General features: G+C 50.7%; 1 protein-coding gene across 2 annotated transcripts in view; it reads left to right on the top strand.

Annotated features, from left to right (window-relative positions):
- Window positions 1–12,905, top strand: part of LOC148838936 (sodium-coupled neutral amino acid transporter 3-like) — a 34,402-nt gene that overhangs the window by 17,883 nt on the left and 3,614 nt on the right. For both annotated transcript variants that reach the window (XM_088907763.1, XM_088907755.1), the window contains exons 2-15: window positions 188–374; window positions 1,255–1,342; window positions 1,890–2,005; window positions 5,403–5,476; window positions 5,981–6,073; window positions 6,810–6,888; window positions 7,752–7,834; window positions 8,413–8,471; window positions 8,630–8,737; window positions 9,428–9,507; window positions 10,125–10,225; window positions 11,321–11,445; window positions 12,119–12,263; window positions 12,776–12,879. In XM_088907763.1, coding sequence (XP_088763889.1) covers window positions 274–374; window positions 1,255–1,342; window positions 1,890–2,005; window positions 5,403–5,476; window positions 5,981–6,073; window positions 6,810–6,888; window positions 7,752–7,834; window positions 8,413–8,471; window positions 8,630–8,737; window positions 9,428–9,507; window positions 10,125–10,225; window positions 11,321–11,445; window positions 12,119–12,263; window positions 12,776–12,879 — 1,356 coding nt within the window. In that variant the 5' untranslated portion in view covers window positions 188–273. The remainder of the gene's footprint in view (window positions 1–187; window positions 375–1,254; window positions 1,343–1,889; window positions 2,006–5,402; window positions 5,477–5,980; window positions 6,074–6,809; window positions 6,889–7,751; window positions 7,835–8,412; window positions 8,472–8,629; window positions 8,738–9,427; window positions 9,508–10,124; window positions 10,226–11,320; window positions 11,446–12,118; window positions 12,264–12,775; window positions 12,880–12,905) is intronic.

The following is a 12,905-nucleotide window of genomic DNA, read 5'->3' as shown; positions in this document are numbered from 1 at the left end:
AATTCTCACACTAGAGAGGGATCTTAACACTTTGTGACATTTACTTTGAGGACTCAATATGTGTTAATTTCGCATTAACCAACTGCTGTTCTGAGTTTATTTCTTTATAGGCCTGCAGCCTAATTCCCTGTCCAGGAACAGGAGACGCTGGGCTCCGTGGTGATGTCTGTGCTTGTCTGTTCCTCAGACCCCCTCTGAGAGACATCGGACCTCCAGAATATCCACAGTGCAGGACTGCCGATCCGGCCAAGCCACGATTATCCTCTGTCCGACATGGAGCTAGAAAAACTCTCTGGCGATGAAACTCTGGGCATCATCTCGAATGGCAGCCATGTTAACGACCTCAGCCCAGAGAAGGTCACGCTGGAAGATGGGTAGGTCTGTTCGAGGTTCACCTACCTCTGTATGCACATGCACACACTACTGAACACATTGCACACACTGAAGACACTGCAGCCCAGCACTGACGCTGACACAGCTACTGAACACACTGCAACCCAGCCCTGACAGTGAGCTACTGAACACACTCCAGCCCAGCACCTTGACACTCAGCTACTGAACACACTGCAGCCCAGCATTGTAGAACTGAGCCACTGAACACACTGCAGCCCTACACTCTGATACTGAGCTACTGAACACATGGCAGCAGATTACTGTTTGATTTGAAATCCACATACAAATGTTTGGGCCATGTTTTCACAGACATTCCAGATTGTGTAGCTCCCACTGATTAGTCATTTCCTTGGAAGCACAAGAATTCAGGGGATATCCTTTTCCAAGTGATCAGCTCCGCTTCCTCCTCATTAACATTCCTGTCTGCCACTGCTCTGGGCTCACTACAGTGTATAGTTATGACTGTTAGAATTTCACTGCATGACCATGGTGTTCCACTCGGTTTACTGTCAGGCTAGGGGAGGTGTTTAAGCCCTCCTGGATGAGTTTTCTCAAACTGTTTTTGTCCAGTACAGTAAGCCAACCAGTACGAAACACAGAATCACAGAACCAAGCAGAGAAAACACGAAGGACACCATCTAAGCAGAGAAATATTGGGGAGACTAGTGGTCCGGGTTCTGTCCCTTGACTCCCACCCCCTGTGCTCAGTCTTTGACACAGGGCGTGCCGTCAGGGCCTGTTCTCGCAGAGTTCGCCGTGTTGGTCTTGGACAGACATGTCCGCTCAGCAACACTTGGACTGACATCCCTGCTCTCCCTGTTACTAACGCACAGCGCCGGGTGCCCGCCTGTCTCCCCCCAGGTACGAAGGGCCAGAAACTGCCGAGATGGAGCGAGAGGAGTTCCTGCCGCACAAAGGCGATGGGAAAAAGCAGCCCCAGTTTACAGACGTAAGTGTGGGTGCAGGGGGGCGCTGGACAGCTGGCATCCATACTGCTGCTCATTCATAGACACCAAGGAGTGGGGGGGTCACAGTGAGAACTTGTTCTCATTACGGGTGCTTACTGTGGTACATCTGAGTGGTACTTTTGTCTTTTCACCACATTTTACAACAACACCCACTTTCCTGGTTTTACATTCTTCTAACAGGGAGCCCCACTGATTGACTGCAATAACACTGTGCTTTACTGCACTTCATGCCATCTTGTGCTTTCTGACTTTCCTACAGTAAATCACGGCCTTGGCGTCATGAGCACACAGCCCTCATGTCCAAGCCAGTGCCCTGTCCTGGACACGGCAGGCCTGGTGCTTTATTCTGCCTTGATTAGGACACAATGGTGCTCAAACAGCATTGAAGACATGCTCTTTGTGCTTCATCAGGCCAGTCTAAGAAAGATCGAGCTGTTCAAACTCTTGTTAAGTTATGGGTGAGTGCTGTTCTATTGCAGAGAAACCTGCAGAAACGTCTGAGTGTCTGTCTTTCTCACTGTCCCGCAGTTCGAAGGAAAGACATCTCTGGGGATGTCTGTCTTCAACCTCAGCAACGCCATCATGGGCAGTGGGATCCTGGGGCTGGCGTACGCCATGTCTAACACTGGCATCATCCTCTTCCTGTGAGTAACTGGCTGGCGCCTCATTCAGAAAGCATGTCCCCTCGGTCCAGCTGGTCACCTGGTTGTGCCTTAATAAGAAAACACTCAAAGCACTCATCTTACTTGTACAGTTGTAAGAAAGCAGTGAACCCAGGATCTCATCAAAGTGGAAAGTGTCTTTCAGGATGCTAGCGTGCCTCCCTTTGCACAGCTAAAGTGTTTCACGTTGATGTTGTTGATGTTACTTTGCTTTCACAGTCTAAAAAATGCATTTCTGATTGCAAGAGTCTCATACCTGCTCTCTCATCATTCTCTAGTTGAGCCATGGTGTGAGGGAGTCTACATTCCTGAGTGGAATAAGTAGCTGATGTGTCCCTGGCAGGCTTCCATAGAAAGCAGCCATTTTGGCTCATTTGGGAAACAAGGGGAGTGGCTTCTGTAGAAAGAGCCAAAATGGCTACTCTCTACAGAAGCCTTCCAGGGACATCTCCGCTGCGCAGTCCGCTCAGGAGTGAGGACCTTTCTCACACATGATCATCATTAGATCATTAGATCATTAGACAGGTTTTAGCAATTTTGGATACAATGAGGACCTGCCATCCCTCAGACATGCAGGCTGTGACCTGTTTCATTCCTAAGCTGGTCTCCACGGCCCATTATCTCAGAACATGGAAACATCTGCACCTGCTTTCCCATCAGTTCAGAAACTCTTGGCTACATTTCTGATCACAAGCGGGTGACAATGAAGGTCTTGCACAAACTGCAAGAAAATCACAGTATAAGCTGCACTCCAGAAGAACCTTGAAAAATAACAAAGCCTGCCAAAGTATTTCAGATATCAGATTGTCTTCACTGCAGGCCCAGCAGTGGGGTGCCTGTGTTCTGCTCACAGAGAGAGGTGCTTCTGCCGCAGGGCTCTCACTCTGGACCAGCTGATGCAGGAGGAGCTGCAAAGCCCCAAAGGCTCCCCAACGCCTGAACACCATGATGATCTGTCTGAGACCTGTTTGGGATGGGAGGCTGAGTGATATTTGCATCCTGGCTGACGGCCAGGTGATCATTGGAACATCGGAGAGGTGGAGACTCCTTGGCGGGCGTCCCTGCTTGACGTCCTGCCTGCTGTGTGTTAGTCATTCGTTCTGGGGTGTGGTAGATGTGATGCCAAGGAAGGCAGGTGTGGGTTTCCATGCCCCAGGCGAGACAGGGCAGCGTGCACGTAGAAGCAGATCCTCCCATGTGGTGGTGCTGTGCTTGTCCCCCGCACGGAGTCCTGACGCTCTGGAAGACCGGGGCAGAGAGCAACAGCTGAGGAGGTGTGTCTTTGCCCCAACAGGAATGAAAGGATTGCTTACAATTCAGAAGGATGTGGCCGGAACCCTCCATGTTTTCCTTCTTAAGCCCTCCCCCTTGTGCAAAACTCTCTCGCAATAGTGGGTCTGGCCTGAGGCGTCAGCGAGCTGGCTTTGTGCCTGGTCAGCCCGGGCCCTCTGGGGGCCCCGTTACCCACGAACCACCTTGTGGCAGCAACATGCGGCAGAGGGGAACACGAGCCAGGGCTGTTGCTAGGTTCTCCATCTCCTGTCCTCCCTGCACACCTGAGAACCCAGAAGCCAAAGACGCTGTCCACACAAGATCAATGTCACATGGGCTGCTGGCGTAGAAGCCGTAGAAACTGGACGTTGCTTCCAAACTGAGTCCACTCTCAATTCACTAAGGAAAAATATTTTTTGTTATTTGTCAGTAATCCTTCTTTTTTCCTTTGGGGGATAAAAAAACCACAGTGACTTAAGAAAGCAAACCAGGGCAAGAGGCTTCCAAGTTTTGGCAATGCAGGATTTTGTCTGATGTTCTCAGCCCCCCTGGTGCGAAGGTTCATCTAGTTTCAGATTTAACCTTTTCCCAGTTGGGTTAAAGAATTAGACGGCTCGAAGCTCAGTTTTAGCTCTGAAAAAGGAATTTATTTATAGCCCTGTATAAATAGGAGAAGATACATCTGCCAGACCATGTTCAGCTGGTTTCAGACACGTCCCAAGACAGCTAACTCCTTCCCGAAACCTCCTGATGAGCTGTTCGGGAAGAGTCTCGTCCTCTGTTGGTGCCACAGGCCCTCAGCCAGCCACTGGGACTGAGCCCTTTACATGCTAGTGTGCTTCTGAGTCCTGGGAAGGACTGTAATGGAGACCTTATCAGGTTAAATCACAGATGTGAACTCTTTAAAGACGCTGGGAAGCTAAATCTACTTCACAGTCTGCATGTGCACTGTACAATGTACAGTCAGACAGCAGTGCACACCCTCCTGTGTAAACTGATGGGGAAAGAGATACTTGCACTGGCTTGTTACCTATAAAGCCACAACAATATACAGTAACAATCATATAACTCAAGAAATTGTCAGTTTTGTACACATACTGTATTGTATTATATTGTTATAGATTCTAAGGCTCAATTTTTTTCAATAAATATAAGTTAACAAAGTGATTTTGCCCTTTATTTCACTTACAAGTCCTGATTCAGTGCATGTTTGCAGCAGTAGTCTCATCTTTACCCCATCTTGTTACTAGTTGAGCCATCATCTTGGTCATTATCCTCTGACGAAGGTGATAAACCTGAAACGTGACAGTGAAGGAGAGAAGAGGTTTCATGGCCATGGATGTCTTTTTGAACAGCCTGTTTTAAAGTGGACTGGACAGCAGCATGCCACTTGAGGATTTATATATAGCCGACTGCTCGCAGATCAACCTGCCTGGCAGTCGCGATCCTGGGTTTTGTCAGGGGCAGGGCAGGTTTGGCCAGTAGCCCAGAGCTGGAGGAATAGCTGAGGTTCTTGTGATCAGGCCTGCAGTCATCTGTCAGCGTAATGAGATTAGAGGATTTGATGACTAGTGGAGAGAGCTGCAATCTGGGGGATAAATATTTACAGCAGCTTCTGCCTGCTGGGTGCTGATCTCATCCTTCGGTACCGAGGGGCAGATCGATCCCCAAGGAACCAGCAGGCTGTGCCTGCTCTCTCCACTCCCCACCCCTGACCCTTAACTGCCATCTCTGCCACCCGTCTGTCGGTTTCAGAAGGGCCGCTGTAACTCATAACCAAGAGTTTGGCAAAAGCAAAGCGTTTTAGCCCGGTTGTTGCACTCTGAAAAGAGAGTTCCAGATGCTGTTTTCTGTTAAGCAAGGCAGCCTTTCGCTTGGAGCCGGAGGCCATCCTCTGTGTTTTAGTCCTTTGCAGTCCGTCCAGGCAGTCTTTTCCCACCTTCAGTGCTTTAGTGACGCTGTTCCAGAGGGCAGCTGTTCTACAGTTTGACAAGAGCTCACTGTTTGGTTCCTCTGGTCAGCCCCCTGTGCCAACCGTATTGCGTACTGCACCTCGCATGCCCTTTCCCTTTCCCTAATCCTGAGATATTCCCTCACGTCTCTGCAGAATCCTGTTGACGTTCATTGCCATCCTGTCGGCGTATTCCATACACCTGCTTCTGAAGAGCGCCGGAGTCGTAGGTAAGGCGGTCCCTGAATTCCCCGGCCCTGCTGCTTCCAGACTGAGCACGCTCGCCTGTCGTGAACAGAATCAGAGCCCCTTTCCTCCGCACAGCTGCAGCACAGCAGAAGGAGACAGAACACATTTCGGGTCGAAAGGCAGAGTTAATAAATGAGCCACTTGTTAATTTAGGTCTTTGGGAATAACTAATCCAGGAATCATATCCGGGCCGTCCTTAAAGAGATCCAGGAATTTCTCCCCCGGGTGTTCTACTGGTATTGATCAAGGAACCTCATGCAGATATTTCTTGGGGGATCGGGTTCAGCACCAGTCCCTGGGCTTCCTCTGTGACTCTGTAAAGAGTCGCTCTCTGTTCTCAGCCCTGAGAGCGTTTGCTCTGAATTTCAGGGTGTGTTTAATGCTCTGTGGAACCTGACTTGCCATAGCAGAGTAGCAGTATTTGCAGCAGTGACCCAGTGCACTGAGCAGAACAGCAGCATGACTGTGGGTGTTTCATCTTTCAGGAATCCGTGCCTATGAACAGCTGGGCAACAGAGCCTTTGGACCTCCAGGGAAAATCTTAGCAGCTATCGTTGTCAGCATCCACAACATTGGAGGTGAGTCTCAGGTGGTTACACTCAGACACGCATGAACTACCTTACACTGAGACAGACGCATGTCTGTACCCATGGGAACACTTTTTAATTTACTGTTCTCGACTCTGCAGGCATGATGCTCAACAAGGGGTGAAAACAGACCCAATTCTAACAATTCTGGCTCTGGTGAGTCAGTCCAGTCCTCACAACACTATGTTATTGTCTTTGTGAGGACGTCTTTTGACTGGCACTCTCGTCTGCAGAATGATCCATGCTTGGATTTCAGAACGCATATCTTAAAGTCTGAAACTCTAACGTAGAGTTGACTGAAGCTCATGAGTTCATGTTTCCCTCACCCTGCACTTGAGTGTGACTGCTACAGAGACCTCTCTTTTCTTCGTTTTCTCAGAAAGAACGTGTGGACGTGTTCGAAAATAATACAAATATTCCCCACTATGAGTTGAACATGCAAATGTTTCTACATATCTTTGTATCTTTTGAATGTGATTATCTGATGATGCCTGTCTTCTAAGGTTTGCCCTGTATTTTGTGCACAGTTCTACACCAGTACTGATCAGAAACTGTGACAGGTTTTTGAGAACAAGCGCTGGCCAGCTGTTCAGGTGTGTCCACTATTTCAGGGCAGACCGATGCGCGGGGGTAGTAACAGTCTCACTGGCTGCGGCGCCTCCCACCTGAGCTAAGGTGCCCAGCCAACGTCAACCGGCCTCTAAAAGGATCCTGTCTTTCTCTGTAGCCATGTCCAGCTACCTCTTCATCATCAAGGTGGAGCTGCCTCTGGTCATCTCGTCCTTCCTGAAGACCGACAGCAGCGAGTGAGTGGGTTGTCAATGTCGCCTACGAGCTCATGATCCTGCTTCTGGGTTGCGGACTGGAGAGACAGAGGCAGGGTCTGGAGGATGACACCCTGGTGTCTTTCCAGAAAGGGCTGGATCCTCAGATCAATGAACTACTGATTACTAAATGGATCAACTTGGAGGGGCTGAATGGCCTCCTGGTGAAGGTTTTCCAGTGACCCCAACCCTACTGACATTTGTTTGACCTGTTTAAGTCCCCGGAATGGAAAGTGCACGAGGAGACTCATTGCTCAGCCTTATTCAGGTGCAGGAGCTGACGGGGCTGAGAGCTGTCACAGGGCTCTTCGGAGAGTCACACATGCTCCAGCAGGGCTTCCTGCTCCCACACTCTCACCAGTCTCGCTGTCTCGCTGTTTCACCTCCCCTCTGCTCCTGTCAGCAGCAGGGCATCACCCCTGGGCAGGCATCCCTGCCTGTATGCCTGCAGTCACGAGCCGCTCGGCTCTCCTCAGGACAAAACCCCTTCCATTCCTGAACGCCACGCGGTTTTAAAGCAGCACAAATATCAGCTCCTTCATTTTTCATCTGAGGGAGTGTGCAGGAGCATTGATAAAGGCTATAGAGACTGTTGTGTAGCAGTAGGTCAGAAGATGTTTTAATAAAACAAGTAATGATTATTATTATAAGAAGAATTACACTACAGTACTGTACATGTTTAAAAGCACAGTTTAGGATGTAGATATGCGTCATTAATCATGTAGTCCCACCTTGAGTCCAAAAATGTTCATTTTCTAACAATTCAAAGTGACTTCATTAACATAGTTTGGGGAGCAGGTGAGCGCAGAGCTGTCTGTCTGACCTCCTGTTTGTCTCGTTCACAGCCTATGGTACCTGGAAGGCAGGTACCTGATCATCATCGTTAGTGTCCTGATCATCCTCCCTCTTGCCCTCATGAGACAGCTCGGTAGGTTATTAATTCCCTGTTTCTCAGTCTCCACTGTCATCTTCGTTATCTTCGTCATCTTGGTCCTTTTTTTCTGCATCTTCCTATTTACTCTGATCTACTCCTTCTGTCCTCCGCACCTGCATCTCCTGCATCACCTGCTCTTCCACCACCTGCAAGCAGCAGCAGCAGTGGCTGTTGTATTTACTGCCAGCTGTTCCTGGGACCAGCAGAAGACGTGTTAGTGCTTCTGGTGACTCTTGTGACACAGGGATGTTGTCCACAGGCCTGCAGCAGGAAGTGACCTCATCGATTTTGAAAGCAGGGGGATGTGGGGGCAGCCACACTGACAGTAGTAGCAGCAGGTTAGGGATTCGTACCTGCAGCAGCAGGAGAAATTGTAAGACAGCTGACGAAGCTGTTGCTACAGTGAGATAAGCATCTTATCGTTAACAGTGCAGTGTACTGAGCGCAAACACAAGTACTCATTTGGAAATCAGTGATGCTAAGCAAAGGCTTTGTCAGAACGGGTTAGCATCTATCATTAGAGTGCCATTCTGCTGCTCGGGTGGGTCATTCCTTATGATCTTTGGTTGCAGGTTATCTTGGGTACACCAGTGGATTCTCCTTAACCTGCATGGTGTTCTTCCTCATCTCGGTGAGTGTGGGTTGACGTCAGGTCAGGGTTCGCCGCTATGTCTTGTGTAGAAATGAGCGAAGGGACGCTCCTGTTCGCTCTGGGCTGGGGGGGCTGCTGATGTCAAGACAGCTGGGACTGGTGCTACCTTCCCTCTCTCCTCTCTCCCCCCCCCGCAGGTGATCTACAAGAAGTTTGACTTCAGCTGTAGCCCTGAGATGGAAATGAACCTCACGAACTGCGTCAACAACACGGAAGAAGTCAAATTCTTCACTGTAAACCAACAGGTCAGCCAGGCCTCACGGGTCAAGTGAGCTGCGGGCCCGAACGCTCACCACACAGCCAGACTGACCCAAAGAACGATCATAACCAGTGACTGCATCACAATGTAGTGCCAGTAACTAAGCTACAGTGTGGATGTTAAATCCAGAGCCGTTATGCTGGAGCTCTACAAGATGCTCTAGTAAGATCTTGTCTGGGATACTGTGTTCAGTTTTGGTTATCACACCACAGAAACAACATCGTGGCCTTAGAAAGAGCTCAAGTAAGAGCAACAGAAATGATTCATTCTCTCAAGGGTCTGACAGATGCGAACTGGTTAAGGGAACTAAATCTCTTCAGTGTAGAACACAGGAGATTTGGTCCAGGTGGACAAAATGCTCTAAAGAGGTTCAGGGAGCGGTTTCATGCTCGATGGTGAAACACGCAGACAGAGTCACAGTTGGAAGGGTAAGGGGAGTACATTTAGGACAGAGGAGAGGAAACATTTACTCCAAGAGTGGTGGGTGACTGAAACAGGCTTCCTAGCTAGGTGGTTGTGGCCCAGACTCTGGGCTCCTTTAAGAAATGGCTGGTTTCACTCAGAACTTCACTACCGAACTGCCAGAGCATCTGGAGGGGCCGTAGGGCTGCCCCTTGTCTGCAGACCTTCGTTAGTGGAGCGAACAATGACGGTCCTCTTTCCCTTCGACCTGCAGACGGCTTACACCATCCCCATCCTGGCCTTCGCCTTCGTGTGCCACCCTGAGGTGCTGCCCATCTACACGGAGCTGCGCAGGTAACAACCTCGCACCGGGAGCTCACGGGCCGGGCTGGGGGTGGACCTCGGGCTGGAGAGCTGGCAGACACTCACACGCAGCCTGGGAGCTCCAGTCATTCGCCCACGTAGCCTTCACCTCTGCGAGCTGAAGAATGGGGTTTTATAGACTGCTTTACAGTTGTTTTCCCAAATGTGCAGTGGTAACGACCAAATCTGACCCCTTAGTGCAATAGAAGGGTCTTCATGCTGCAAACATCCCACTCCTTGTAATTGTAATCGAAGCTCCCCAACACCCCTCTGCGCAGCTCAGTTTCCTTCTCAGGTGAGCTCAGGAGAGATGCCATGTTGGGAGACAAGGGGGTCAGGGATATTAGTGCCTTCTGCACCTGCAGTACTTGCAGGCAAGATCCAGGCACCCAGGCAAATAATTAACACTGAACCTGCCGAAGCGAGTGAAAGTGATCTGTAATGGCTGTATGGAGGTAATAACCCTCCTGCTCCCTGCGTGCTGGGAGGGACAGTGAGGTTTGACAGTGCCAGTCTGGGGCGGCAAACAGGAGCAGAGTTTAATCACCAGCCCTGCACCCTGCCCTCTCGCTCACGGGCTCCTGTGTTTCTCGCCCGCCGGCCGACAGGCCCACCAAGAAGCGCATGCAGACCGTGGCCAACATCTCCATCCTGGCGATGTTCCTCATGTACCTGCTCACGGCCATCTTCGGCTACCTCACCTTCTACGGTAAGATGCAGCGGCCTTCGTCCGGCGCACTTTTGATCCGTGACAGTCGGGCCTCTTTGTGGGAGGAGGGAATCATTTCAGAGCCTTGGTTTTCGCACTGGCTGCTCTTTTGTAACTGTAGAATGATGGGTATAAGTTCCTGTCCTGTTGAGGTTCCCACTAAGAGAACTGCTCGAATTCTCCAGGGTTATTTTTGTATTGTGTTTCTAACCCCACCTAGTGGTCAGGGAAAGACTGGCGGGTTCGGGCTCCATTATCGCTGCTGCATGGCAGCAGGCCTGGTCTCTCCTCGAATACAGATCTGTCTGTATCTGGTAAAGTAAGACTGTCTCCCAGAGTGTTGAAAAACGAGTGTTTCTGTGACAGTGTGATTTGGCATTTCAATTGGCCTGAGACATAAAGACTCATCGTAGTCAATCGTAGTCACGTGACCGTGTGACGGCATGCCAGTGTCCCGCTCGTGCTGTGGGCAATCCTGGGGTACACTGAGAATCGAGGGGCACGAGGCCACACCAGTAGAGAGCATGCTCATCATCTGGAACACTTGGAAGTTAAGATGTTTTTACATTTTGTTTTTATTACTGCGATACAGTATAAATACAGATGCATTTTTGATGTTCAGAATTCAGAACCAGAGTTTCCAGAAATCATATTTCCAGATCGTATTTTATATATATTTTATACACTACTAACTGGAGTGGGACTGTAATAAACTCGGCCAGCAGACAATCAACTGAGCATTTCTGATCTACTTGATCAGAAAACAGTACGAGATGAGAAAACCGAGCCCTGAGCTGACAGCTCTGTTCAGGCGAGACCTCGCGGGCACAAGCAGGGCTTCACTGGCTCTGAGGGTCAAAGGTCAAGAGGTCAAACGGGTCAGTCCCTGCAGGGGCACAGCAGACTCTCGGGCTCGAACCCCACCCTTAGCCCGATATCCAGAGTGGCTGACGAGTGCCAAGTCACTGGACTCCTCTGAGACTCGGAGCGGGGCGGCTCAGTGGGCCAGAGGCAGGACGGGGACTTTAATTCGGCCACAGGCGCGCCCCTCCAGCCGCCGCGCAGACGGAATAACTCCCCCCCCTGTCTCCCCAGGCAACGTGGAGGCGGAGCTGCTGCACACCTACAGCAAAGTGAAGCGCGTGGACACCCTGATCCTGTGCGTGCGGCTGGCCGTGCTGCTGGCCGTCACCCTCACCGTCCCCGTGGTGCTCTTCCCGGTAGGACAGACCCCCTCCCAGCGCGCTGCTCCGCCGCCGGGCAGCTACATTTATTTCTTTTAAGAGTTTAAAACACTGCAGGAAACATTAAGGCCCGCCGGCCTGCCCTGCGGGGGCCCTGGAGCCCACGCTCCTCGGTCACAGCAGGTCCCGGTCAGACAGACACAGACACAGCTGTGAAAGAGCTCGTTTAGTTACAGCATGACAGGAAATCGTGAACAAAAGCCCTTGATCCTCTTTGAGCTTCAAACTAGACGTCTTCCATCTGCATCGCTAGCTGGGCAGTCTCTCCTTCTGAACCCTTCAGCACTTTACAGAATAGAGAGTCTCTCTCCTCCCCCTCTTCCACGACTGCTGATTGCATATCAGAGGATCTGCCCTCTTCTTTTGCACAGCAAATAATGACCGAGCCAGACAAGAGTTTCCATCTTGTTGGAACTCCCCTCCCTCTCGCAGTCTTCCCTGAGCCTTGAGGTCACACTATGACGTTGGTGCTTCTCCTAGTGTTGAAGGGCTGCTGACAGGCTTTTAAAAATCACTGCCATTGCTGAATGAGCTCTTTGGCTCAAGTCAGAGAGCTGAAATCCTCTTGCCAACTCGGAGCAAGACTCCAGGGCCCTGGCAAGCCCACAGGCAGACCTCCACACGCGTGTCCCTTGCTGATCTCCTGCAGATCCGGAGAGCGCTCCAGCAGCTGTTGTTCCCGGGCAAGGACTTCCACTGGGGCCGGCACTGCGGCATCGCCATCATTCTCCTGATCATCGTTAACCTGCTGGTCATCTTCGTGCCCAACATCAAGGACATCTTCGGCATCATCGGTGAGTGGACACCTCCCTCACCCCTGCCCCTCTGTGGATACTGGATCCCTGTATACAGGATACAGGTTTGGAGTAACAGGCAGGTGTTGGAAAGCTGACCCAAGAAACCTGGGTCTTCTAGTTGAGCCTGAGCCCTGAGGGCTTGCCTCTGCCCCCTGCACACTGGTCCAGCTGTGAGACGAGAAGGACTCTGTGTGGAAAGTGTAATCGCTTCTGCAGATGTTTTTCAAAATCCCAGCTCCTACAAATCGGCAGAATTAAAGTTACTTTCAAAAGCTCCGAAGCTAACATGAAATCTCCAACAGCTGTTTCTGAGCAGAATGCAATTCGAGGCTGCGTGGTTATGTTAGTGCTGGCGTGATCTCGCAGTCCTGGGCTGGGAGGTGCTGATTCAGGTCTTTAGGGGCCTCATGTCTCTTCTGAACTTTTCTCACTTCCTGCTGCCAGTCAGGTGGTCACGTTGAGTGGGATCCGAGTGTCTGCTGAGTTCCTGTGTCTCTCCTCCTCTCCAGGTGCCACATCCGCCCCCAGCCTCATCTTCATCCTCCCTGGAATCTTCTACGTTCGCATCATTCCCAGCGAGAGAGAACCGCTCAGGTCAAGACCCAAGATCCAGGTAGGGAGCCGTGCTGGAGTCTGTGG

Source organism: Atractosteus spatula, chromosome 2, assembly GCF_055471065.1.
Source record: "Atractosteus spatula isolate fAtrSpa1 chromosome 2, fAtrSpa1.hap1, whole genome shotgun sequence".
NCBI lineage: Eukaryota > Metazoa > Chordata > Actinopteri > Semionotiformes > Lepisosteidae > Atractosteus > Atractosteus spatula.
The sequence above is the reverse complement of the archived record's forward strand: the minus strand, read 5'-3'. Positions and strand labels throughout refer to the sequence as shown.